Source organism: Oxyura jamaicensis, chromosome 8 (assembly GCF_011077185.1).
Source record: "Oxyura jamaicensis isolate SHBP4307 breed ruddy duck chromosome 8, BPBGC_Ojam_1.0, whole genome shotgun sequence".
NCBI classification, from domain to species: Eukaryota; Metazoa; Chordata; class Aves; order Anseriformes; family Anatidae; genus Oxyura; species Oxyura jamaicensis.
This window is the reverse complement of record NC_048900.1, coordinates 3538458-3565572: the sequence shown is the minus strand read 5'-3', so window position 1 is coordinate 3565572 and position 27115 is coordinate 3538458. Positions and strand designations below refer to the sequence as shown.

The 27115-nt window shown below is 38.5% G+C and overlaps 1 protein-coding gene across 2 annotated transcripts in view; it reads right to left on the bottom strand.

The window, feature by feature from the left end:
• LOC118170850 (uncharacterized oxidoreductase ZK1290.5-like) overlaps positions 1-27103 on the bottom strand; it is a 44985-nt gene extending 17882 nt beyond the window's left edge. Inside the window, exons 1-3 of one of the 2 annotated variants that reach the window (XM_035333449.1) lie at positions 26946-27103; positions 13772-14020; positions 6548-6649 (exon numbers count right to left, since the gene is read on the bottom strand). In XM_035333449.1, coding sequence (XP_035189340.1) covers positions 6548-6649; positions 13772-14020; positions 26946-27036 — 442 coding nt within the window. In that variant the 5' untranslated portion in view covers positions 27037-27103. Of the gene's footprint in view, positions 1-6547; positions 6650-13771; positions 14021-14416; positions 14451-26945 lie in introns of those variants that run through there. The other variant, XM_035333450.1, reaches the window with a different exon arrangement.
• Positions 27104-27115: the final 12 nt, after the last annotated feature.

Sequence of the window (27115 nt, the reverse complement as noted above, 5' to 3'; positions counted from 1 at the left end):
AAGAGGAAGCACGAGCAGAAGTCAAATTGTCAGTTTCTGTGACTGAAATCTCATAAACATTTGGTTTACACAACAGTAAAATAGCTAAGTAAGTAGCGTGATGCAGCAACACTAGATAAATGTACTCTCAGTCTTGTTGACTCTGGCTGCTCATCCTCATTACTTCAGTGCAACATCCCCTTATTTATACTGACATGCTTTGCTCTCGAGTTGGCATCACACACCAGATCAGATTAAAAATGCTACCAAAAAGGCTGTTCATCTGATTGTCTTCAAAACTGAATCACCTCCCTTGTGCTTTGGTGGACTCTTCCTTCTCTTGTGGCAGTTTTAAGCACATAGAATCATACTGGGAACAGAACACAGCCTAAAAAAAAAGGCTGAGAAAATGTTTTTATGTCAAGAACATTCTGAAGCCCCTGTTAAAAGCAACTGCTTGTGAACAGTTGGGCAGACAGACCTGTAGAAACAACTTGGATCAGAAACAATCCCACTATAGCTTAAGGCAGTATTGCCACCACACGCTATGCTGTGAACACGGGGTCAGCATTATCAGCAACCCAGCGTGACCCATGGCTACCAGTCTGCGAACGCTCTTAAAATGAGCGCTTTGAAAGTAGCATGGACACAACACCCTTAGGTTCTAAAGACTTTGTTCCACCTCTGTGATGGATGGCACATTTTGGGACTTCCATGTTAGAGAAGACAATGATTCCCAGCCGACACAAGTAACAACAACCTGACTCATACCAATAAAGCAACACCAATTTACAAAAGCTAAAATGGAATACCTTGGGTTCAGCACTCAACATTTGCAGAGCAGGTAAGTGACACCTTTTCCCCAAATCATGTACATTACTTCCTGAGACAAAAAGTCCTTTTGGGCAAGGGCTTTCCTTTGAATTTCATTTCAGCAATGCTTTCTCAAGAGTTCTCATGTTCACACTGGGACCCCTGTGCACTTCTATATGTACGCACACAAATGCATACATTTGCCTTCAGGAAGCTAAGTAAAAAGATACTTGTGAATTTATCAAGAATGAGCTTCACAGGCTTGTAGAAAAAACACAAACATTGCAGTAAATCATGAAACAAAGAAGTCTGAGGGCTTATTTTTGCACTTCGAATAAAGTCCATTACAAAAAGAACAAAAAAAAGAACAAGGGTAGAAACTCTTGCAAAGTTAGATCTGCTAATTCTATGGCAGTTTCTTATTCTGAAAATGTTGCACAATATGACCTGTTTTTTTAAAAAAACCTGTGTAGTCATTTTATTTGCATATATCTTTTATTGCAGTCTTATCTGATCAAGTGTTGGGTGTGGTGCAACCAACATCCTCACCAACTGCAACCACCTTCAACCCATGAAAACACATCTCTGAACTGTTTCTGATCATAACAAGCCCGTGAGATGTCTTTATATGTGCAAAGAGGATACTACTGACAGCGTGAAATTGATGTTTGCTGTGAAAATCGTTTACTTATTTTTACTTATTAAAATTTTAATGTGATTTACAAACACACACACACACTCACACACAACATTTCTACCAAGAAAAACACTCCTAATACAAATATTTGTGGAACTGTAACACAACTGCATGCCAGTTGTCAGTTGTTCATCATTTGACAGTATCAGAATAGATGTAAAATTATTTTTCAGTAGAATAAAAGCAGAATGTCATCTAGGAAAGGATGTACTACAAATCTGTGCCACCTACACAAAAGACGTGTTTGGTTTACTCAATTCTTACTCATACCTTTAAAAACTGATACATAATGGAGGAGGAAAAAATGAAGATTGTGCTGCTCTGTGCCCAAAGAAGAATAGGACCAGGATACTTTTAAGGTTGATTAGATTTCTTCTCTCACTTGGAATTGGGAAAAGCATAACATTTTTGCCAGTAACATTGTGAATTCACTTACATTACTAGGCTGAATAATTTCTGTTACTTTCTGGAATTTACTTTCTGGAATTTTCTGCAAATCATACATGAAGCCTGTTAAAACTAACACATTAATGGAATAATCATTTTAAAGAGCATTTCTCTGCTTACCAAAAACCATGTGAACACATTAAGGAATTTCTGATGCAAGTATGAATATCTCATGTAAGCACAAGCTGCAGTGCTTACCCTAAGCAGATAAGCAAAAAGTACAACTTTCAGCAAAATGGCATCAAGTCTGAGAGGGATCAGAGCCCCCAGCCACCACCACGTTACTGCTCCTGCCAATTACAGGCAAAAGCTGGCTGGAGGCTCTCATTCTTCCCAGCATTTTCAGATGAAGACACAAGTAATCGTGTGCATGTGTGTATGAAAGCTTGCCAAGACGATGGGCTAGCCACAATGCCAAAATCAAGGTCATTAAAGACACTGCATACGGAAAGGGTCACTTTGCTAGAAACAGCCCAATTACCAGTGAGCATATATAATGACTATTCATGATGTCAAAGCAGTTTGCCACACTGCTTTCATCTGCCAGCAGACAAATGCCTATACAAGAATGCTGCAGCTGTCAAGGGAACATTTGACTCAACGTATGTATCTTGGAATGGGTTCTGTAGGCAGTCTGGCCTCCGTCCTGAGGAACCAGAGAAGATAATTCCACAAAATGACAATGTTGGAGACCACAGAAATTCAAACCATAGCCTTGATATTACAAGAACCCTAGTTGATTTCAGCTGTTACAACAGGAAGAGCTAGTGATTGCACACAAATGTCTCACTGACCAAAGTAGGATTTTATTCTCCATTCTCCCTCAGCACAGTTTATCCCATCGGTCCTTGAAGAAGATGTATGCAGGCTGTTGAACAAAGACACAGGTCCAGAATTCTCTGCCTCTCAGCACTGCAGTACAGATAGACGTGTTTCCTCCCACGGTGACCTTAAGGCCACAGCTCCCGTGAAACAGCTCCAATGAAAACAGAGCAGAATAACAAGTCACGAAAGATTAAAAAAAAAAAGCCAAAAACCATGAGATGTTACATTCTCAGGCACAACAGCATTTAACTGGAACAGTTAACAACAGCTGGAGACGGTAACCAGATCTAAAACAAATACTGTTCAGATTCTTTCCTAGTTTAAATTGTTCATGTTTCCAGTTCAAATCATATCAAGAAAAAGGATTCTTTTGGAAAATGCTACCCTCTGATCCCTTCTGGTGAAATACAACAAGAAGGTTCTTAAAAACAGCACAGTGGTAAGCCACAGTGGAGATTTTTGACAGACAGCAGAGGAGCTGTCCCTTAAGTCACCTGAACATATTGTTTTCTACTTATGAGAAGCTTCTGACGTTACAGATCAACCCCAGATTTTTCTTAAGAGAAGACAGAGGAAGCAAGCACCACGAGGCACTCGAGAATTAAAACCCAGTAAAAGTTAAGGATGTCTGCACATCGCAACGAATGCACGTCTACCTTTTCAGGTACCCATTTAATTGACACATGTAGCATTCAAGTAACAACAAACCTGTTCTTCCTTCCACAGACAGAAGTACTTAGGAGTTTCCTAAAATTGGACGCATTATAATCTGTGGAGTCTTGTTTAACTTTTTATACCAGCTTTCTGCTCCCTAAAATATGTATTCAAATAATTTTGACACATACATATATATTTTTAACTTGTCACACAGAGCTTTTATTATCTGGGAATAAAGACAGGATCTTATAAGCGAGCACATGCTGACCTGGACAGACGCACAGACTCAAGGTCTCTTCAGCTGGGTAAGAAGATGCTTCAGTCCAGAAGCCCTACAAGCTCTGCTCCTGCAGTCCTGTCTCTCAGCTACTACGCAGTGACTCTCAGACGATCCTGGTTGAGTCCATCTTTGTAGAAACAACGCAAAAAGCTCTCTCAAAGCTATAAACATACAGTTGGGATTTATTTATTTATTTTTTTTGCATCAGCCTGTGGCCATTATGACCTATCTAAAAATTCAATGCACTAAAAATTGTCTGGATTGAAGACTTTTTCAGTCTTGGGCACTAACATTTTATTTACCCTCCTTCTAGTGTAATGGGTAATAACAATAAAAAAGAGGCTATTAATAATTTAAATCATTTTAAAACGTTGTTTTTCTCAGGTAAGTTCAATTTTGCAGAATAAACATCGTCTGGATTTAAACCGAAGTCAAAGATGAGATTTTCAAATATCTGCACTCAAACTATCTGCAAATAAAAAGAAGCTATTAAAGAAAAACTCAGTAACTTCAGTCAGACCAAAGACTGAGGTCAATATTGAGATATTTTAATCATCTCACAAGACTCTTGCAGATATATAGGCATTGTTAGCCCCATACACCAACCAGTTTTTCCACAAGAACTGTGTTTATTGTCACTGCTCTTTCAGAAACTCTTCAGTGTGGACACCGCTAGTTGCTAAACTCACTAGCAAGTTGAGTAACTTCAATCTTCCCTTTGTGAATTGACTGCAGAAGCATATTATTCATTTTTAAATGGCCAATTCTTAGACATGAACATTTTAGTTCCTGCTGTTGTTTTTCGTCATGCCAACCCTCCCTCTCCCAACGTTCCCTAAAATAACAGTATTGCCAGTAATTTTCAGGTAATAATGATAACCTGAACCACATTCAGAGGAAATAAAGAACTTACCAGTTTACCACAGAACTTTTTTTTTTTCCTTCCCAAATTATGAAGATATATTTTTTCCTCAAGTAAGGATTTTGACCAAATCATATATTTAATGTGAGTATTCATACCAAGGCCAACACATTATTCACATAACACACAACAAGACACAAAGATATGCAGCAAGCATTTAATCTTCAACGGAAAGTCTAGTGGTTAACCATACAAACAAATTATTTAACATTTTCCTCAGGAATCATTGCATTTCCATCTCCAGAGTGGTTAACATTTGCGTATCGCTTCAGTAACACATGGTTATGGTTGGAACATCCCCAGTCTGCATCCCTTAAAGCAAAACTGTTAGTTACCATCTGAAGGCACTTGATTCAGCCAGACTAATCCATCATCTGCAGCAAGAGGAAAATTTAGCTGAGGTAACAAAAACAAATGCAAACTCAGATGTCTATGAAGAGATATGCAAATAAACAAAAAATAAAAATGACCTCTGCAGGTGAGGTCAGTGATGGTATTTCCAGTGTCTTACTGGATGATCACTGAACAGCTCACAGTCTTCCCCATTAGGAAGACAGGTAAAGAAATAAAGACAAGAAAGATCACAAACATATGCAAAAGCAGAATAAAGACAACGGGACAGGAATAATAATAGCAAGTGAAACTACAACCTATTTGCAGCAAACCGGGATGGCATATCTAGGCACAAATGGCATACAGTAACTTAAATATTCATCAAAAAGCACTGTGCAACAGAAGGACAAAGTAGCTTGCTGAATCTTCAGACTTGAAGTCATTGATGTTTTGAAAGATTAGGTTGGTGCAGTGTTTCTTTAAAAACTAAATGTTGTAATCACTTACACAGCAGAAAATACTTTTTACAACTTCCCTTATGCTTAATATAAAAAGCAAGAATGAAAAATGTATCAAAGACATTTTACTTCCATGTTTCCAAAGGCAGACCAAAAGTACTTGAAGGGCTGAAATGCAAGAGAGTGGGTTTGTTCATTACTCTGATAAAACTGTATACAGCCAGCAGTTGCAGCCCGTATAGGAGGAGGAGAGTGCTGCCTATCACCGTTTCGGTAATGGAGTTCGCAGACAGACTACTTAATCCAAGAAGTCTTCGCAGAGTCCAAAGAAATTCTCTCAAGCTGTAAACAAGGTGGGTCCACATTGCCTAGGAACTGCATGACAAGATCTTCTCTCACATTATTTCTTGTAATAGTGTGCATACTTCAGGAGCTAAATGCCCCTGTTAAACCTACATGTTAAATTTTGTTTGGGGCAGTTTAATCTTCCCATTGCTATGAACATAAACTGAAGATTTCTGTGAACCAAAAATCAAACTGACAGATACCAGAACTTGAGAGAATAGATCCCTCCTTTGAAAGCTTTTTCAGAAGTTAATACCAAAGAATCTGCAGTTCAGTGTTTGTTCCAATCTACTAGCCACTTTGGGTGATGTTTTCTAAAATGCAAATGAATCCATATAGTAGCACAGTGTATGTTCTGTGGAAAAATATGTACATGTATACAGTGGAAAATGATTTCTACAATTATAAAAATGATCAAAAGGAAATAAAACTTGGTAGCATGATTTATACATGAAACAGAAGAGGTTACTACAAAGATGTTCTGCAGCGGCACACACATTTCAATGTCATGTGTCGATTTCCTCAAGGAAGTATGCACAACGTCATTAATCTTACAGGCAGAATGTGGCAATGTATTATTTCAAAGCAACACAAAGCTCTCTTATTTAGCTTACCAGAAAGCTAATGCTGCAATTTTCAAAGAGGTTCACATAATTTATACACTCAAATACAACTGAAATATGAGCAACCAGCTCAAACGACTTTTTTCAACACCTGTCATTATGGATTCCCCAAATCTTAAACTGCATTCTGATTCCTTCTGCCAAGACAGCTTTTCGTTATTACGTCACCTTTCTCATAGAGCTCCTCCATCGCTGTCCAGGTTTCAGCTCGGACCTCCCGATTGCTTTTGCCCGGAACATGTGCATCAGGCCAATGTATCAAATAGAGATCTAAAAAAGAAAGACTACTAAAATCTCCAAAAAAATATGTCAACCACACAAAGCAGCATTTTCCCTCCATACTGCCCCCCTAACATACTACATCAAAATTGTCATGGAGTTGTAACTATTATTCCATACATCCATTCATTTCCAATAAACTAAATCTACAACGTTTCATTAACAAGTAAAGGTGGCAAAAGCTGCACATCTGCCTCAGGCTTAGGTCACCATAATCAGAATTTCATGGTCACACTTGCATTTAATAAGCTTTTAACACATAACAAGTCCCATTTAAATCAAAGGGATTTTGGTCAATGCAGTTAAGACTGGACTACTGCTGAAGTGCTACAAGCCTTTGAGTTTGGGGAACATAAATGCTTGGCAGTTCTGGAGATGTTCTATACAATCTAAAAAGTGAGCCCGTTTTTTTCCTTTCTAAAGGATACTTCCATTTATGAATTTCTGTTGGAAATTACAGCACAGCTGCTCTTTCATGCAGGTTTTTGTTTCGGTTATAATTACATTGCTCCAGCATTTGTGATTTTTTTTTTCTCATTACAAAAAAAAAAAAAAAAAGATTATTTTTATGAAATCTTAACATTTTTTAAAACACAATTAAGATTTATAACTGACGAAATTAGCCAAGTTGCTACCGAGATTGGCTGTCTTGGGGTAGGATTTTTTTGCATCTTCTCCATGCAAGAAAACCCTATCTGTCTAGTGAAAAAGGGAGCCTTAAAAAAAAAAAAAAAAAAAAAAAAGGAAGGGGGGGCAGGGAGAGAAAAAAAAAAACCCCAAAAAACATAAGAAATGTACATATTACTGGACTCAGAGTTCCAAATCAGATTATATAAATTTCCAACGTGACAGGACCTAAAACTCCTTCTTAAGTTTGTGGACACTGCTTATCATTCTGAAGGAGAGACATCTAAACAACTGCATTTCTATTTAAACCCTAACCACAGATTCAAACTTCAGGCATCTCAAGCAAAGAGGTGTTGGCCTCTACCTCATATACTTGTCTGACACAAAACAGGAAAAAGAAACAAATTCATGAATGAGATCTTTGTGCGTTACAATATGCCTTTTTAGACCGTTCAAATACAGAGTTAAGAAATTAAAAATTTGAATTGTTTGCAATAAAAAAGGTCTTTTGTTCTTCAAATGTATCACATCATTCATTTACAGGACATCTCTGTGAAAACACATCCTCTGCTATAGTTTTATTTTATTCACATTTAAGGATTGCAATAATGACTAATATACTCCTAGGCTGATATATTAGCTTTCCACCTCTATAAATACAAATTCAACCTTAATTTAAAAGGACAAGCCAGCATAAAATTCACTATAATACACTGGTTCCCGTTTCAGTACATTATTGCAACACTTAAGAGTAAAATCTAGTTAGAACAGTACAAAATTTTGTAGATTAAGATATGTTATAGGTGTATGTAAGAAAAAATGATTTTGGATGCATCTAAAAAATCATGAGCTAAATCTGCACTTACTCATGTATCAATAAGGCACTAGTCTTTCAATCTCAATTGCTCAGACAAGTAAATATGGTTTACATATAATGATTTGCAGAATCTGCATTTGTGTCACATTTAAGAAAGAGTTACTCATTCCTCTGCTGTATTTATTAAGAAAAAATACCAAGATAAGGTATTAGGATTGGAATTTCTTTAAATTTCCTTAAACTTCAACTGATAACTAATATTGGAATATCGAATTCTCATTCTCGTGCATGTAAAGTTTGTGTCAAAATTTCCACTGTCTTACATTAGAAGTAACCCCAACGATTAGCATTTGGAATTACTAATATCAAGTGTTTATTTTTTAATCTTAAATTACATATGCCATTGGTGCATTTACTGCAAAGAGACTACTATATTTTAATTTAAACTTTTCTGCTTGGATAAGGCAAATGCCATCCATAAAGTGGATGTAAGTTATTGGCATCAGATACCTACCTCACTTAAACGTAGAGGAAGTGCCTATCTTAGCATAGAGGAAGTGCCTATCTTTAACTCTTTCTTGTTATGCTCTCCAAGTAGGACTACTATACTTAACTATGCAGAAACAAGTCATTTAGTATGAATAAAAAATCATCAACTTCAGCAAAATTTTGCCAAAAGTTACTTTTCCAGAAGCCTGCCTATCTGGAAGTATCACAGTTTGTAAATGTTCACAAAAATAGCTACACCACAGACCTCCATGTACAAGGATGCTTTGTACTCAGCCCAAGAAATTGAAGCACTCTCAGAAGAACAACTTTAAACAGCTTTGAGAACTGAAGGATCTCTTCAATATTTCACAAATGCATGGAAGAACACATTGTTCTTCCCTGTGCTAGTGTCTGAGACCTCTTCAATGCAAACAGGATTAGCTCTTGGCCCATCACTGTAGAAAGGTGATGTTACCATGTATGTGATGTCCGTATCCTCTTAGGCTGTTCACTGTAATTTAGGCTTTTTTATTGGAATAAAAAATACTTCACACTTAGAAACATAAACATTTAAGATTAGAAAGCATCTACGGAATCACCAAGTACAGTCCTGACTGCTAGAAGGGTTACTGAAAGCGGAGAAAAGGTACCTTATCTCAGATACACACAGCAGAATGGTCTTTCTGCCAGGCAAGCACCAACCACCACAGCACAGCTAGAACTGGAAAGAACAGCACAATACGACGTACCTTGCAATGAGCAATCGAGCTGCCACTCTATTTAAATAAACTAAGCATGGTTATTTTAAGTGAGGATCTGCTTACTTCTACTGCATGTTAGAAAACTTTACATAAGACCTGTGAACAGTAAGCACCTCAGAAACCAAGCTCTACTCTTTCATCTTCATTTATACACACATTCACACCTGCACCCCCACACTTTCTTTCTGGTGAAAGTATTTCCCCCTGGGGGATTACAAGAACACAAACACTGTTATTTTCATTCTGGAGGCAAGAAATTAGTTTTGAATAATTTATCAAAATAGCTTAAGATTCCATTAACCAAGAATTGCAGAACTACCACTGAAGGCTTTTAAGAACAGACTACACTTTAGCTGCTGAGAATGATGTGAATATAGATTTAATTTTGTCTTGTAGTGGGGGGTTGATTAACAAATACTTTGAGGTCTCTTCCAACCATGTTCTTTTTAAAATAAAATAAAAAGAATGGTCCACAGTATCAGGATGCACTTCAGAAAATCACAACCAAGTTTTGTATTTACCAACTTTTTTAAGCATCCCTTAAAGATAATCAAGCTGTGGTGAGGTGCAGCAGTAAATGAGGGCCTAAGGTTCAAACATCAAAACACAGCTGCAGGAAAACTATTCACATGTGAACTGCTTTCCCACATTTAAAACACTGAGTGGCTTGTAACTTCGCAGCAGTCGTGGCACCTACAATCAACACAGTTCCTCTTAATTCAGCAGCATGTTGTGAAAATAGAAGTTTGTGATTCTAATCAAATTGCTAACGCTATAAATATATATATATTTATACTTAGGTACAGATGCGCACGCGCACACAGAATGAGTCAGAACTCACTATAACAAACCTGCTTTTGAAGAACAGGCCCTGGATCATATCAAACCTAAAAGCAAAACCACATTTTTCAGTGTTTTGCACAGTTATCTCAATGCAATGGCAATGCCTAGACTTTTTTTCATTAGTATTCTATTGGAACAAGGATCAACAATAAGTCACTTCCAAAACGTCCTGAATTAATACGCGATCTGAATTGGGTGCATTATCATCACTCAGATGCAAGAAATTACCGAGACCTATTAAACTGAATATGCTGATACGACAAAGATTTGCCCAACTCCAGATGTGGATGTGTGATAGGTTAAATTTGGCTGAATCTGACAAACTCAGAACAGTCACAAGGAAAAAAAAATGTTTATGAATTCAGGAACCCATGAATCACATTCAAGAAGTTACTTTGGAGGTTTGATCTAAATCCTAAGGAATGTATTCTGCCACTGCCAAACCTGTAACATTTGCTGCCATCTCATATTGGTTTACTGTGACTGCTAGTTGGAGGACCGCATTTAGAAAATGCAAGGGGAACCTCTGTTATAACCACTGCCCACAAATAAGAAAAAAAATCCAGCTTCTCATGGACCTACAATCTCCTGATTCGAACAAAAACCCTGGAACACTGTTCGCCTAATACCACTGAAACTGTCTATTAAAAAAGTTTCATAATGGTGTTTTACATGGAACACTCTCTTAAAAAGCAGTGACTGCCTCAAATCTGTTTCATCAGCTGGCACTTTCTACTGCTAACGCACAGATTTACCAACTACTTTCACCACATCTTAATGCAGTCTGCATGGATGGACTGTAGCCTACGCGGTCCTCAAGGAGACGTTAACAAGACTTTCCTTGGAACAAAGCTTAGCTGCACAATTAGCTGCCAGGCCCCTAGAGCTTTTTCTTTTTCAGTCCCCTGAACGGCTAACTTTCCCTCTAACATAACGGTGTAACTTATCTAGGATCTTGCAATTTTCTACATGAACCACGTATCTTTTTGGAAATGCTGCGAACCACCACGTATTTGGTTAATACATGATGAAATTAGGAAATTCAAACTTAGAGTAATGCTTTGCTCCACATCTCATATTTCTATTTCATAGAAAAACTGCTGGCTAGAACATGCCTCTAACTACATTAATTTACTTTCCTTAACAGGCTTGGACACAAATTGCTGTTATTACTAGAACTTTTCCTGTCATGGAATTTCATGCCCTCTCTATTGCACAGACTGGCCAGCAGAAAGGTGACGGAAAATGCAGGTATGAATGAAAGCAGAGCTAAGGTATCTAAGCTTCAAGTCTACAAGCCTGTAACTGTATTTGCAAACCAGTCTTCTGTATTCTATTTACTTTTGTTATGACTTTTGACAAGCCTCAAAATTTCCAACCAAAAGTCCTTACTCTAAACATTTGTGAAACACTTGAAAAGTTCATGTTTCAAGGTGCTCCCACTTTTTGTTTGAAAATCCTTCCAATGGCACCTTCCAGTTCAGCTGTGTTCAGACAGAGATATATGACTCCCTACAGCGTGATGCTTTTTACAAACCCCGTGAAACATACCACATATTGTACCTCCTCTAAGGGCCTCCTTCACCAGAACATGTAGCACAGAACATAGAATCCAACCTCATCTCCTTGACACAACAGCAGATCGTATGTGCCTAACAGTTATTCTGTCATCCCATCCCTCTGGTGGAGGTCACCATCCTCACTGACAGATCCGTGAATTGCACATGAAGTATTTCCTAACTCATCACAGTTTACAGAACATCATTAAAACAAATTGAAGCCAGCATCGATTTAGCTCACCGTGTTTGAATAACTGGTCATTCAGGAAGACCTTTATAAATTGTTCAAACATCTCCACATTAATGGAAGAAAGCAGAGGAAGAAAAGGAGGGAAGACAGGAGACTGGGAGATGGGAGACTGGATATGAAGTTCTGTTTATGCCAGACCACGGAGTCCAGACCACTCACTTGGTGACAGTATTAGTGCATTTCTAGCTCTCAGATATTTTTTCCTCAGCTCACAAACTTCTGCTTAGCAGCAATATCCAAGCTGAGTATTTGTGCGAGCACCTACTTTAACCAGTCTGCTACCTGAGAAAAAAGCAAATTACTGAAAGGAATCACTGAGAATGATTTCCTGGAAGTGAGTCAAGTTTTCCTCTCATTGGCATTCAGTACCAGTGCCATAGAAAGCACAGGAAAAAAGAAAGCAAACACAAAACATAACAAACAGAAAGCAGAGGGAAGGACACATGTTATTTCTCTATTTAGAGGACAAAACCAAGGACTGAAACTTTTTTTTTTTTTTTTTTTTTTTTTAAATGAGAGTCTCCTTGCAGTGACCTGTATTTGCATGGGACAGAGAAGAAGAAATATTAATTCATTTTGATTTACTCTGTACCTGTGCAGGCAGTTCAGGGATGCATTTCCATTAGGAATGGAGCCAAAGATGTGCATATAAAAATAAGTCTTTAACAGATACAGGTTTTGCCTCTTCATCTTGAGAAGTACCAGGCAAAAAAGCCAACAAACATAGCACACAGCTGCTATCAATAAATGATTCCACAAAATCTGTACTTCAAAAGAGCTGTTCATTAGAGTTTGATTATTGGTAACAGGTGGACAGAGTGAGGAAAGAGAAGCATATACGCGTTTTCAGGACACTAATAATGTTCAACCGATTATTCCTTGATTGTCAGCATTAACACTCTCTCCACCAGTGTCATTATTTTAGGTTATTACTTTAAATTCATCTTTCTCCCCCTCCACTTTCTTTTGATTAATCTAGCTAGGCAGGAAGAAGTAAAAGCAGTTTAAAACATATCTTTTTTTTTTTTTTTATCAGGTTCCACCACTCTTGTGATCTGTTACACAGAATTAATTGTGGTCACTATTGCAGTTTGTTGCCTGTCTAAAACAGTAGTAAAAATATCACATCTATGAGAAGACTATGAGAAGGTCATGACCAGGGTATACTTAAAACTAAGTCTAACTCAGTGTTAAATTTAGTCTTCTCAAGTCTTATAGACACTTCTAACTTTTTCCCTGAAGTATATTGCAGCAGACAGATCAAACCAAAGGCAGTTATTTATATATTTTTAGAAGTGTCAATAATCCTGCAAAATAACTTGTAGAAAGGACTCTCATTCTCTGAGATTTAGCAGACCACACAAGAGCTTAGGCATTTCTGTGTCCCTGTTAACAATAAATTATTGTCAAGTCTGTGAATCCTTGTTCTTTTTTAGGTTTTGGGTGTTTTCAGCAAAATATATAGCACTCATGTAGTTGATCCTCAAATCAATTTAACAATTAAATGCATTTCTACAAAAAACACACCTTAATCTGTTTTAAAAGATTTGCAACAAGGAAAAATTATGTGCTCTCAGTTATATGCATGCAAATTTCCTAGAGAATAAACAGAACAAGAAATTTGCAGAAGTGTAAAAGGCAGGATTTGGCTACTGTAATCTACCTGTAATCTACACTGTAGCACATACAGTGTTTTACAAGAATTCATTCATCTTTCAAAGGTTCACAGAGAAGGCATGGTAAATGAGTTATATTAAAGATTCATACCAAGATAGTCAACACCAAGTCTTTCACATGACTCCAGGCAGGCTTTTTTTGTGTTTTCATAGCCATAATCACTATGCCACAACTTGGTGGTTATCCAGAGGTCCTCCCGCTTCACACCACTCTCTTTAATGGCTTTTTGGAGAAGAGATTCACAGCCGTATCTTTTTGCTGTGTCAATATGACGAATGCCACATTTCTGTAATGCATGGACCACAGCATCATGGGAATAGCCACCTTGATGGGAAGTACCTAAACAAAAGAAATTAGAAAATTAGAAGTGAATTATGAGTGACATATTTCTTTTTTGATTGATTGTTTCCCCCTCCTCCTTTTTATTTTTAATTAGTGTTGTCACAGAACCTTCTTTTTGAATTCTCACTTCACAAAGCAAAGAAATGGGCCCTGACAGGCAGTGTGTCCTTACGGATCTCTAAAGATGCTAGGTTGCTGATGCTGATCAGAAAAAATAAAAAAAAAAGAACTGTAAAGAAGTGAGATCCTAAGTCAGGCTGAAGAACATCAAACAGAAAATAGATACATTATGAAAACCCAGTATATGACGTTTAATTTTCATATAGGAGCACAACATTTACAGATGAAACACTAACAACATGAAACAAAATTTATAACTTAAAACCAATTTACTTTGCAGAAAGCATATCATGAAACATTTACTGTTTTGAACTCCTGGTAGTTCCACGTTATTACTGCATGGTGGAACCCCAGACTGGGCCGTGCTGCAGGTGCAATTCACATAACGTCAAGCTCAGCAGTAACCAGAACAATGGAATCCTGCACAGGAGTTAGAGAACTGGTACACCGGGAGTCTCGGTAACAAAGTCAAGTAACCCTCATTGTGTAGGTATTCACTGGATGCACAAAAAGTGTATTTTGCTTGTCAAGGGGACGGAAGGAGGAGGAGACTCAGCAGGAAAAGCAACCAGCAGGAGGACCGTCAGATAAAGAACTGGTTGAGAGCAAGGAGGATGATATTTCTACTTACCCTTTCCTGTTAGTTGTTCTTCCTGCCATGAGCCCCTCACCCATTCACCCCCACTCAGACTTCCCACAAACAGTATTTTCTACAGTTTGTTTGAGGAAATGCTCAGTCAGCTATTAAAGCCAGCTTCTAAGGTGATGTCTGGTACTTAAAGGCCCTAATTCCAGAAACAGCAGTCAGCACGCAGATGGCTGCAATGCTATCTGCAGAAGGACTACAGGTCAAAGAATAATAGAAAACGAAATTTGCATCCATTGGTAACTTTCTCTTTTCCTCCAGACATAGTATTTATTTGTACCTTAAGCACCGCTATCTGCGCATTATGAAGTTAACAAGTGTGTAAGCTCACCCAGATGGTCAGAAAAAGGAAACAAACACAGTTACCTCAGATTCACCCACAGCGCTTCCCATACCTGAACTGGTGAGAGAATGCCCAGGGCAGCGTGCGTCCCCCTCACACACAAGTACGTGCACACAAGAATGAGCGCTTACAAAGTCCTCGTGCATGAACAAAAAGCCAGGATCTCCCAGATGCTTATTGTCTTTGTTCATGAAAGTCAATGCTACTTCTATCATCCTGCTCACCACGGGCACATCATTTCAGCTATATTATGGACTATTATACACAGACACCTGAAGAGCATGAACTGCTGATCACAATGGGACAACCCCTCATTACATTTAGCATGTACAGAATTTGGAGTATTCAATTCTTGATTTACCTTCATAGATTTTAGAGTGATAAAATATTATATTCCTACAATTTGGACGTGCATATTGTAAGGATTTTACCTTCCTATTGTACACAAAGTTATAATATTTTAAAAGGAAATTTAAAAGATTTTTTTCTCCATTGCCACTAATTATGACTAATACTGTAACTGGTTTAATTTCTGAACCATCTACAGATAATGTCCCTACAACTTGCTTTACACCAAAAAAATAAGTTAAGCTAATTCAAATCACACTTTTAAAACTGCTATTTCACCGTCTTCATAAATGTTTAAGAATTTGATGAATGCAACTACTATGCATCTATACACAAAGAACACACATGCAATTATTATATTATTCAGATACTAAAGGAATTTTATTAAAAATTACATAACTGACATAGAAAAAATACTATACTTTTTCATAAGAATCCCTTTTAATAATTTGGTATTGGTGCCAAATAAATTAGGTTGCAATTATTATGCCTGTTTCTGGCTGAATGGACTTCTCTAAGCACAGAATGAATGGAGTTCATTTAGAGGTCTTGCAAATGAACTCAGACTCTTTTCATGCATAATGGATTTCAGTAAGAACATTTAGGACAAACAGCTTTTTTTTTTTTTTTTTTTTTTAAATTTAACCCTTTTAAGGTAAAGGGAGAGAGTGGGAGAGACGGAAAATTCAGGATGTACTTGTTATTGTTCCCCATTCCATGACAGCACGCACACTTATTTCAGAGGAAACAGAGACCAAGATTACCCTTGAGGTAATTATCCTAATTTCTGTTCCTCAAGACGAATTACAACAGTCCTGATGCACTAAATAAATTAATGCTTAAGAACTATTTCCCCTCTCCTCCCCCCCAAAAAAAGAGAATCATGATTTACTTTCTCTCTCACTTTCTGGGGACCTTCTGTCTTCATAATCTGCGAGAAATATGAAAATATTATCTGAAAATATAAAAATGTCCTCTGATATGAATAACTATGGCTACTTGAGATCAATGGAACCACTTCCATTAAAAGAGTTCAGGTTGGAGAAACTGTGGGCTGGATATTCAGAGATCATCTCACAGATTAATTCTATTCTGACATCAGTAGGCAATAAAAACACCTAGATGACAAACAAAACACCAGGAAAAATACCATTCCTTTGCTGATTGATCTTTAAGTAGTCACTTCAGAAGAAAACTCTCAAAAGAAAAATATTAAACCCTCTTTTACTGATGTTTACGTACTCACTATATGCATGTTACTATATACCATAATAAGCTTGAAATACCTTGTTCTATTAGTTTTATTTCTGTTATTTCAACATTACGTCAACATTAGGGCTATCTAACACATCTTTACCAATTTCACACTGTGAATATACTGAAGTATTTGGTGTCACTACAACTTGATCCCACTGATACCTTATGACATATGATAAAACATAAAATGCTGCCTACACACACAGCAAATGAACATACAACACATTTTGAGGTTTACTGCTGATCCATTCACTAAATGGTGTGTCTCTTCTGCAGGCTGGCTCAAGGACAGGCAGTCTCTACTTACTGTCCTTGCTTACTGTCATTGAAAGAGGCTGCCACAGTGTTTCCTCTTCGTCTTTCACCTACTTTTGCGTTCATATGACTCCCTGACAAGCTGATTCAGATTGCTGAACAGCCAAAAAAAGCGTAGTTTTACAATTATTCAGGAAGCTGAGGAAAACAAAACTCAAGATTTCAGGCAAGGAATGGGGAGAAAAATAGAGCAAGAAAAACCTCCCTTTCAGCAGCAGTAGTTAAATAATTTGATATATTCCGTGTTTTTTACTACAACAAAAAAGGTAAGTTGTATTCAAGCCAACCACAAAGAGATTAGAAAGTCCTTCTCCACTAACTTGTCTCCTGGAGCCCTTCTTTCCTGATGTTCCCCAGCACTATCACCGGTGCTGCTCTTGCACAACCAGGTAAGGTCTCACTGACTTTCTCTAACTATAGCACAGAACCCAAGTGTTCTTGCTGCTGCATTTTGGCTCAGTTTTTTCTTAATTGGGTCAGTTACCCTGCGTATCATATTTAGCATCGCATGACGACGTATTCTTTGCATCCTCTCTTCCTTTTGAGAATGGAGGGGTTTTCCTTTGCAGCAAGTGAAATCAAAGTCAAGCTTGTTATGAAGCTCTCTTTCTCCATAATTTTCATAAGGCAATTGCAGAGCATTTCTAGTTATGAAATGTGGTTGCACTCAAATTTAATCACAACCAATTTTATGAAATAACTTGGACATTTTTACTCGGATCCCGAGAGTGTCACCTAGTAAAGCGTACCTAATGGAGCAGGTGCCCTTGCAGGAAAGGAACCTACGGAGGTGATGGGTTTCTACAAGAACCAGTAGGATGTCATCAACGTTAATTGACAGGCACTGAGCAGACGTGTAGTACGTAACCAACCCTAAAGAAGTACTAGACAAGTTTAGCTAAAACTCAGCCATTTAAGACCTAGGACCAAGCTGTGTAAGAGGTGCAGGAATAACGGCATTTGGTGAGGCTACAACACAAAAATGCCAAAGGGTGCTGTAACTCTGACAGCCAGGTGCTGATAAAGGTGGTTCTGTATGGATATGGTGCAAGGAGCTGCAGCTGTTGAAGTACAGGCATAAATTAGCTTCTGACCTCACAGGACAGTGGGGAGGCCCCCCAGAGCACTGCACGACGGCAGGTACTTCCATACAGTAACAGCGTATGGGCACAAGGAGATTTACCAGAGAACTTGACAGAGGTCTAAAGTTACACTGACACACATTTTATGGCATTACAACAATCCTGCAAGCATAGCTTCATGTTATTCAAGCACTGCTGTGCTAAGATATTGCTAACAGACCTGATCTAAGTCTAGAGATTACCAAGTTTCTCTTGCCTCTGTAAAAGCTGTTAGACAGATACCACTTTTTTTTTTTTTTCTAGTTCTTTTTGACTGAAGCTTTACACTGACATTTCAGACACTTTTGCTAAATATAATCCGCTGCTTAGTGCAAAGGGGTCACTCTGGGACTGTTTTTCTCCTCTGTGCCTCGGTTATAATAAGCTCAGACTTCAATAACGTGAGGAAGGAAAGTATGCAGGCAGGATCTTCAACTCCACAATGCTACTCAGGCACCTAGGAACAGACTGCGGGAATACAGCCTAGGCACAGTGTGAGAGCAGGAGAGAGCCCCAACATGATTATGTATGCAGGGAAAGGGAAGCCAGAATTGCTAGTTTTCGCTCTTCCTGAGAGGAAGGAAGAAGTGGCAATGAGCCACTGCTGACAGAAGTGCTCTATTCCCTCCATCCCAAAGAGGGTCAGACTGTGAAGGATATTCAGATCACCTACCGTAACATTAAGGTGCATCTCTGATCTAGACACACCTTTAGAAAAGGAGTTATAAAAGCAATGCCACAGGAGCCCACAACGAGCCCGGGAACTCTGCAGGCAGCACCCATTATCAGCGGGGTGCTGGAGCTCTGCAACCACCACTAGGATGTGTTTCTGGCAGTAAAAATACACTATCACCAAAAAAAAGCAACCGTTTTTCCCCTGCAGGAATAAAGGTCTTTCCAGTTGAAAATGCCAGCTATTTAAATTATCCAGCCGTCATACACAAGTATTTTTATCATTGATAACTTCTCAATTAAATTTATATGGAAGGCCAAACCCCGACGTATCATTTGAAAGGTACACTGTGAATGTGTAACTCACATAGAAATTTCATAAGCAGAGCGGCAGCACACATTGAAATGCCTTTACAGACAGACTGCCAAATGTTGAAGCCTTTTCTTTCACTCCCCACTTTCCCACCACTGAGAGAACTATTTCTCATTAACAACCAAATTGGTTTCAGATGCTCTGCTATAAGATGTTACCTTAGAAACTGTTTGGTAAAAGACTGTGGCTTCCTTCCATAGAAATCTCAAGCAGTGAAAAGGCAGATTTTCTGGCATAAATCAAATCCAATTTCTAAGGTTCACTAAACCTATTCTCCTCGGAATAATGTTTTGTGACTAGATCTTAGCAGTTAATAGTGCACGAAGAATTGCTGGTGTGAACCAGTTTTAAATGATTTTCATTCTATTCCCTTTGTTAACTCAATTGAAATTACTTCCAGTACTGATCATACCTTGATAGAACCTTCAGCTTCATAACTAGTAAGGATGATACGTGCCATATACGGCAAATAAAGAGACTGAATACAACTATTAGTGTTATTTTCCTCCTTTCTTATACATCTTCCTAAACTACTCTGTCTAATAAAGATTACATCAATTGATTGACAATATTAGAAATTTGGAAACACAATGAATGACAGACCTGTGACACAATTTTCCTTCTTCAAACAACTTTCACACACACACACACAAAAAGCATGATTAAAAGGAAAAAAGAGATGCAAGTACTAAGTCCGTAGCTTGTACTTAAGTAGCATATTACCACCATCATTCCCTCTGTGAAAGTTTGACTTAAGGATAAATTATATGTAGCATTTACAATTAACCATACTCGGCATACAATTAAGTAGGATAGCAATATTATAAAGCTTAGTTAACCTTAGATCAATAATTCAACACCAATTAAAAATATCGTAAAGATAATACTACAGAAAAAAATAGAGAATTGCAATTTATAGTGATTTGACAAAAAGCAATGTATGTATAACTCATGATTGTAAGACCCTAACTGAAGATGATGTTCAAGCTGATGGCTAACTTGTTCCACTGTAGTAGTGCCCTTGATGCCTACTCAGACTACCCAGAAAGCAGCTTGTGGATCACAGAAGATCCCACTGCTGCTAAATGACGGCCCTGGAAAGGTCTGAGCCTTGCAGCATCCCACTGATACCTAATGGCATTCACAAGTTCAAAGGACAGCAGCAACGCAGCCACCCGCGGGGCAAACAAGCTGAACAATACAGAACATTTTAGATTAAATGCTTTTTATCCACATCACCTAAGAATTTAAAATGTATTTTCTCAAGGCTCAGAAGACAAGCAGTGTTTCTTGTAGCCCCTCCTCTCACACTGCACATTCAGCCTCAGACCAGCACTAGAATGCAAAGTCCATCCATTCAGGCGTTAAGCCTAGGCAACAGAGCTTCGTTATGAAACTGATGTAAAGCCACAAAGATACCATTCCCCTTTCTCTCCTCTCTCCCCCCTGTAATGAGGATTTTGTATCACACTCTGTGCTGGAGGCACTTTACATAAACATTAGAAGAACTGAAGAAAGTTTAGGAACCAGTACTTCCCTCCTCCCCATTCGGAGGCACGAGGAACTACTGCAACTTCGGTTACAGCAGCATGTGACTTCACCATTCAGTGCTGCCAGAACTACGCTAAGGAGCTCTGGCAAAGAAAAAAGGTATGACAACTAAAATCTGCTCTGTGAAGGCCGAAAGATAAAAGTCAGGCTTTTTTTTCATTAAGTTTTGTATCATTTTTCTACATTACAGAAGCATGGTGCAAGACAAAAGTTGAACACCCTGGAGCTTGCTTCTCCGTTCACTTCAGGCTGGTTACAAATAATTCATTCATCTAATGAGCCATTAAGCTTGTATGATTTGAAAGTATTACCAACAGAGTTTCCTACACTTTCTTCACGACGTCTTTCCTCAGAAAATGAGGCTTGGGACTATGGCTACAATTACTCTCAAGAATCTATAACGTTCACTCAAACTGCATTGCCTTTCTTGCAGTCATTATTGGCACTATAGCGCACTTAACTAATATTTAGGCCGTCCACTTCTTCTGCTTCATGTGGTACTGTAGGATCCACACTTGCCACAAAGTGATCACAGATTTTTTATTATAAACCTTTAATTTCTTTCAGTTCTATTTTATGCAAGTGCTTTAAAAGTATAGTCCTGAAGTCCTTATCAGGAACATTAAGTATTCTTCTCTAGATTGGACTTGTTTAGAAAAAAATATATTAAAAAAAAATCAAATAAACCCTCTGTTCTGAATGAACCAGATAGTAAAAATTAAACTTCTGCGGGATATATGATATTTTTTTTATAAAGCAGTAAAGACTAAATTTTTAAAACTTCTTGCACAAAATAACCAGGCAAAAGCCAAAATGGGCTGGTTTTAACACCAGAGGATTAAATATAACTTTCTGGGAGTAGAAAATGCTGTTTGACCATTTTTCTTTGATCTATGAAAATGTGAATAAAGTCTTTTTCTATTTAATTCACATACTTATATAACTCTAATGCTAAAGAGGTTTTGGAGTTTTTCTGGAAAATGGAACACAGGAAATAATGTGACATTGAAGATTAAGAAAACTGTCCTTTTTACAATCAGGCTCAAGGTAAAATCCCCTGTAAAAATATAAAAAGTTGGCTTCAAGGATTTGTAGGTATACAAAGAGCAGACAAAGCAGCAATTTCCTCCAGAAACAAACACACACCACATGTATTTCTGTACTGTTCTGTACTAGGGACGCTCTGATACAAGCAGAAACTTGCCCAGTATTTTCCCTCGGATGCATTTACTAACACCCTCCAAAACAACATGTGCAGTGTTTAGTCCTTTTAGGAGGCCAGTACATTTATCAGGTTAGGAGAAGACGCGCATTTTACCCCCCCGTCTCCATATACCCCCATGGAACATGGCCACATTCTGTACATACGCGAGAAGTCAAATATATGGAGGCCCTCAAACTCAAGTACGGCTTCTCAAGGTCAGATCTCCTGAAACGGTGGATGAATTGAAGCACAAAGATTTATAGCTGTGGCATTTTGTTCATCACAAGAGGCTATTAAGGAAACTTGGTAACCATGGGTGAGAAGTAAACTCCTGACAGAACTGGGGAAAAAAAAAAAAAAAAAAAAAAAAAGAAAGTTGAGACATAAAACAAAGGGCAGAAATAAACAGGCAATTCTTATTACGCGGTAAGATTAATTGGGGGGAGTGCCATAGGTCTTGGTATCAAGACCACTGTTCCATAAATTTCCTTAAGAACTGAAGCCATGAAAAACCAAGAGCCATGGGAAGGAAAAAAAAAAAAAAAAAAAAAAAAAAACAGTAACAGTTGAGAACAAGAAGTGAGGGCTTGAATCTGCTGCCACTGAACTGAGAGCTAAAACCTCATTTGATTCCAGCCCCAGCAGGACTGGGTCTTTTTTCTGAGCGCAGTTAAGTTTAAAAATGACTGTGAACAACTCTACAACTCTATGATTCACAATAATGCAGCAGATAACTATATTACAGTAATGGATAATGGAAGGAAACATTAAGATACTTCTACTCAGCATTAAGGTTCAGATTACATACAGCTTTTCAAGGAGAAAAAAAAGCAAAACTCAATGTAATGAAAATGAAGTAATTTGATTTCATGTTTTTCTCCGTGAGGAAAAGCTCCCTCCTCATACCCGCATGTAATTAATTTTATACTTTGGTAGGAGGGGATCAGGAGATGACTCTTTTTTGTTGTTTTAAAATCTCATCAAGTTACTAATCATACTGAAACTTGAGAATTATATAGAAAAAAAAAAACTTTACAAGAAAACATTCTGTGTATATTTGTGGTATCACCAACAAATTCTGTCAGGAAATCACATGCTATTTGGCCAAATCCCTGAATTTCCTGATTGCCATCCCCACATCCTAGCCCCTCAAGGTAAAAAAAAAAAAATCTTTTCTGAAGGGAATCGAGAATCAAGAGAGCAAGAACAAGTCTTAAGAGATGGCTATAACTGAGATTTTGGGGAACTTCTGTAGTAAACAAATGTAATTTTATTTTTTTGAAACAGTCACGTACAGAGCTTCCCCATTCGCAAAGTTTTAAAATGCACCGGTCTGCTTATTTTTAGTTGGAAAATAGAATAAAGCATTCGGAGAGGCATAGTGGTGAACAAATGAAATACATTTTAGCACTAAGAGACTTTATCATCAAGTCTCCGTCATACCACAAAGCTTTCCAACAAAGAGCAATGTCATGCTAAATTCAAGCATGACATTCAAGCTAAATTCAGCACATACATAACCCTGAAAAAGTTTCCTAATATTTTAGTTAAGGGAAGAAAAGTCCTCATGCTACTGAAGTATATCCAAATGCGTTAGAGGGTAGCATTTTTACCCACCAAGCTTTCAAAAAAGGAAAAATAAAAAAGGAAGTGGAGACTTTCGAAGTGGGGGCTTCCTACATAGCTGCAGTAAACATGAACAATACAACTGTATGAATTAACTTTTCCAAAGCCCAAAGAGGACAGTATTTTGTGTACAGCTTTGACAAGTGGTCCATTTTCAAGAGTGTTGTTTTCGATAAGGACCAAGTATCCTGCAGTTAAATTAAGACAATACAAGAATATGCACTTCCCCACTACAGCACAAAGACTCGCAGCAAAGTATGCAATCCTTGGAAACATGTAGCTCCTATGCAAAAGTGCAACTATAACGACTTCAAAACTGTCATTTTATACCAGTTATTTGCCCTGTTTTTGTTTTGTTACAGTAAATCTTGCAAATAGAGAAAGAAATTATAGTTATCCCATTAGCACAGTAAACTTACCCATTTTCTAAACCAATCTAAAGCCATTATGAACTAGTGTACTCTCCTGGGCATACTTTTACACTTGCATCAAGCATTAGGGCCAAAATAACAATTATTTTCAGACAAACCTACTCTACTTTCTACTTGAAAGAAGCCTCTAATGAAAATTACCATTACCTGTAGACATGCCTGACCCCCCTGCATGTGAATAATACTGTCTAAAACAACTGTTCGAATTGGAGCATAAGAAATACAAAGTTATCAACAGTTTTTAAAATCACGCAATAAACAAGAAAGATGTAGATCATTTTTCTTCGTTAAATAAAACTTCAGCTATACAGCATATTTCTAACACAAAGGTGGGCTGCCTTAAAATACTTTGTAGGTATCTGAGGAAAGCCTTCTTGTTTTACCATTGCTAGCAGACTTGTCTTTCTTCTGGACACAATACAGATACAACACAGAATCTGAATACACATGTAAGTAAACACAGAATTTTGTATGTACAGATTTTGGCACATTGCTCTGAGTAACCTTTCAGACTGATCATAAATTTTGCACACTGTATAACCTGTGGTGTACAAATCCATCATTCTCACTAGAGACTGTAAACTAACCAAAGAACACTCAACTTCCTTCTTTCCTGTCTCCCCTTTTTGCATCAAACCATGAAAAACTTACCACACTTCTCCTATACAAATTAAGAAGCCAAAGCAGCTGGGACATAGAAACCCATTCTTAAAAAAGAAAACCCTGTTAAAAACAAAAACACAACACTTTTTAACATCTGAAGCTTGGACAGGAAAAGCAGGTATTTTTAATAGAATGCTATCCTAGACAGTTGTTGCACTCTCTCCTGAGTAAGGTGCTCTGACTGAAAACACGTTAAACGTTTCCCACTGCAGCTCTCGTTTGCTCTGTGAAAGGGGTTTGACCAACCTGGAAATAACTTGCATATCTTTCTGGCCTGCCTTACAATTGACATGACTGGATAGTTGCAACTACCTTAACATAGCATATTCATCTTCCTAAAGCTTCATAGAGATTACCTAGCAAGAGGGAACATACATGCTCGTTACCTCGAAGATGACTTACCATAGATGAGTTATGCCTGCACACTTAGAAGGATAAGACGATCAAATCTTAAATCCTGCAGAAAATGCCTTCCCATTGAGGAAAGTTCTTCTCTAGTTTATTGCTAGGTGATTTTTTCTGTGCCACAAACATTAGTTAATTGTAGTGAGGTTCTAACAAAAATAAGCCATTAAGTTGTAAAAGTGTAGTAAGTGGGAACAGCTACCATAAAGGTCCCATTGTGTCAGGCTGCCTATCTTGGTATTTATAGCTTGACCACAAATGCAAGTGTGGTGAGTCTTGAGTGTTTTTTTTTTTTTTATTTGTTTTTTTGGTTTCAAATCTGCAATGTTTTTGCAGTGTCTATCATGAATTTCTCAAAATTATCTGACTAGTACCCACCTATTAGAAGGTCCTCAAAAAGCTGCAGAATACATAAGCAATATGTCAAATGTTACGCTATCAAGACAAGAACAGAAAAGTGAGGTCAAAGAACCAAATCCTGCTCTTTGTGACAACACTGTATGTCAAAGGAAGCTCCTTGAAAGCTACAACTGACAGCATTTATTGGGCAAGAAATTTGCAAACTTAATTTTTTTTATAATCTATGTTGTTATCCATTTTATTGCATTTGAGTTCAGGCTGACAATGAACTACTCAGCACTTACTAATATAACTAAAGGACAGCAAGAACGTGATTTCGTAGTGAGTACAAAGGAGTCTTTCTGCCTGTCTACTTTCTGTCTGCTTCTTCTTCCAATCACCCAAGTAATGGGTCACAATCTCCAGTAGAAAAACGATGACTGAGCATAGCCTGAAATACAGTTCTGTAAGCTTTGTTCAAATTATTTTGGATGAGCATTGCTAACTCTAGCTATTCATTTAGTGTTTCTGGATGAAAACTTAACCCTATTAAAACGAAAAGCCAACTCCTACCAACTTAAGTGGCTTAATACGCTCTAAAATCCTAAGCTCCAATTTTACCCTGCTTTACACTAATGAAAATCCTAAATAATTGCTCTGAAGTCAGTACACAGTCATGGGATGAAGATGAAAAGAGCACACGGGTCATTTTATTTTTTTGCTTAGCCTGGTACTTGTGTGACTGGTTAGCTCTGGTGTCACTGACCAAGAATGTAACTGCCTTTGGTTCGTACGTTGGATATCTGAAACAATGAAAAACCTGGGAACCTGGGATATCAAATCAGTTCACGACAAGATCGTATTGTGAAGGTAGAGGTGACTGCTAAGGGTACTCACGTTTCAGAGTATGTTACCAATGGAAGAGACATCTGCAAAGATTGCAAAGAAGAGACAGAAAGAGATCCTCAGATGCCACGCAAAAGCTCCAGGAGAGAAATCAACTACTTATTTTTTACCACCGATAAAAACTAATTAACGTAAAACATGCAGCTATACTAACAACTACATAAAAAGACAACTCCTCACTAAGAAGGAACGTCAGAAGAACCAGATGCTGCGACCAGCGGCCCCCGACGTGCGCGGCCCTCGTGCCACTCGCCCGCCGCGGGCAGCGCCCAGCCCCGCCAGCCCCTGCTCCTGGCACGCCGGCACCGGCACCTCTGCGGGCCCGAGGCACGGCCTTTACCCGTTAAACACGCTGGCTCTTCCGAGCCGTGGACAGATCCAGCAATCTGTCAGACTTAGGACTGGTAACGGCATGAACCTGATACGCCAACGTAGGGCGAGGGAAGCGCTACAGGGCTTTTTTCTCCCCACTTGCCGTTCGGCAAACATAAAAGCCTCCCCCCTGTCCTCAACCTGCGGCCTCCCCCGGCCACCCTGGGCGTGGGGGAAGCTCCTGGGGTGCGGCCTGCGGCCGGGCCCGCCGCCAGCCCCGGGGGACTCACCGAGCCCCAGCACCGGGATGCTGCGGCCGCTGCGCAGCGGCACCGCGGGGCCGCCGGGCGCCTCGCCCCCCCATGCCGCCGCCGCCGCCATATCGGGCGCCGGCGGCCTGCGGACTACAACTCCCGGCGGCCTCCGCGGCCGCCCAGCGCCGCAAAGCGTGGCGGCGGCG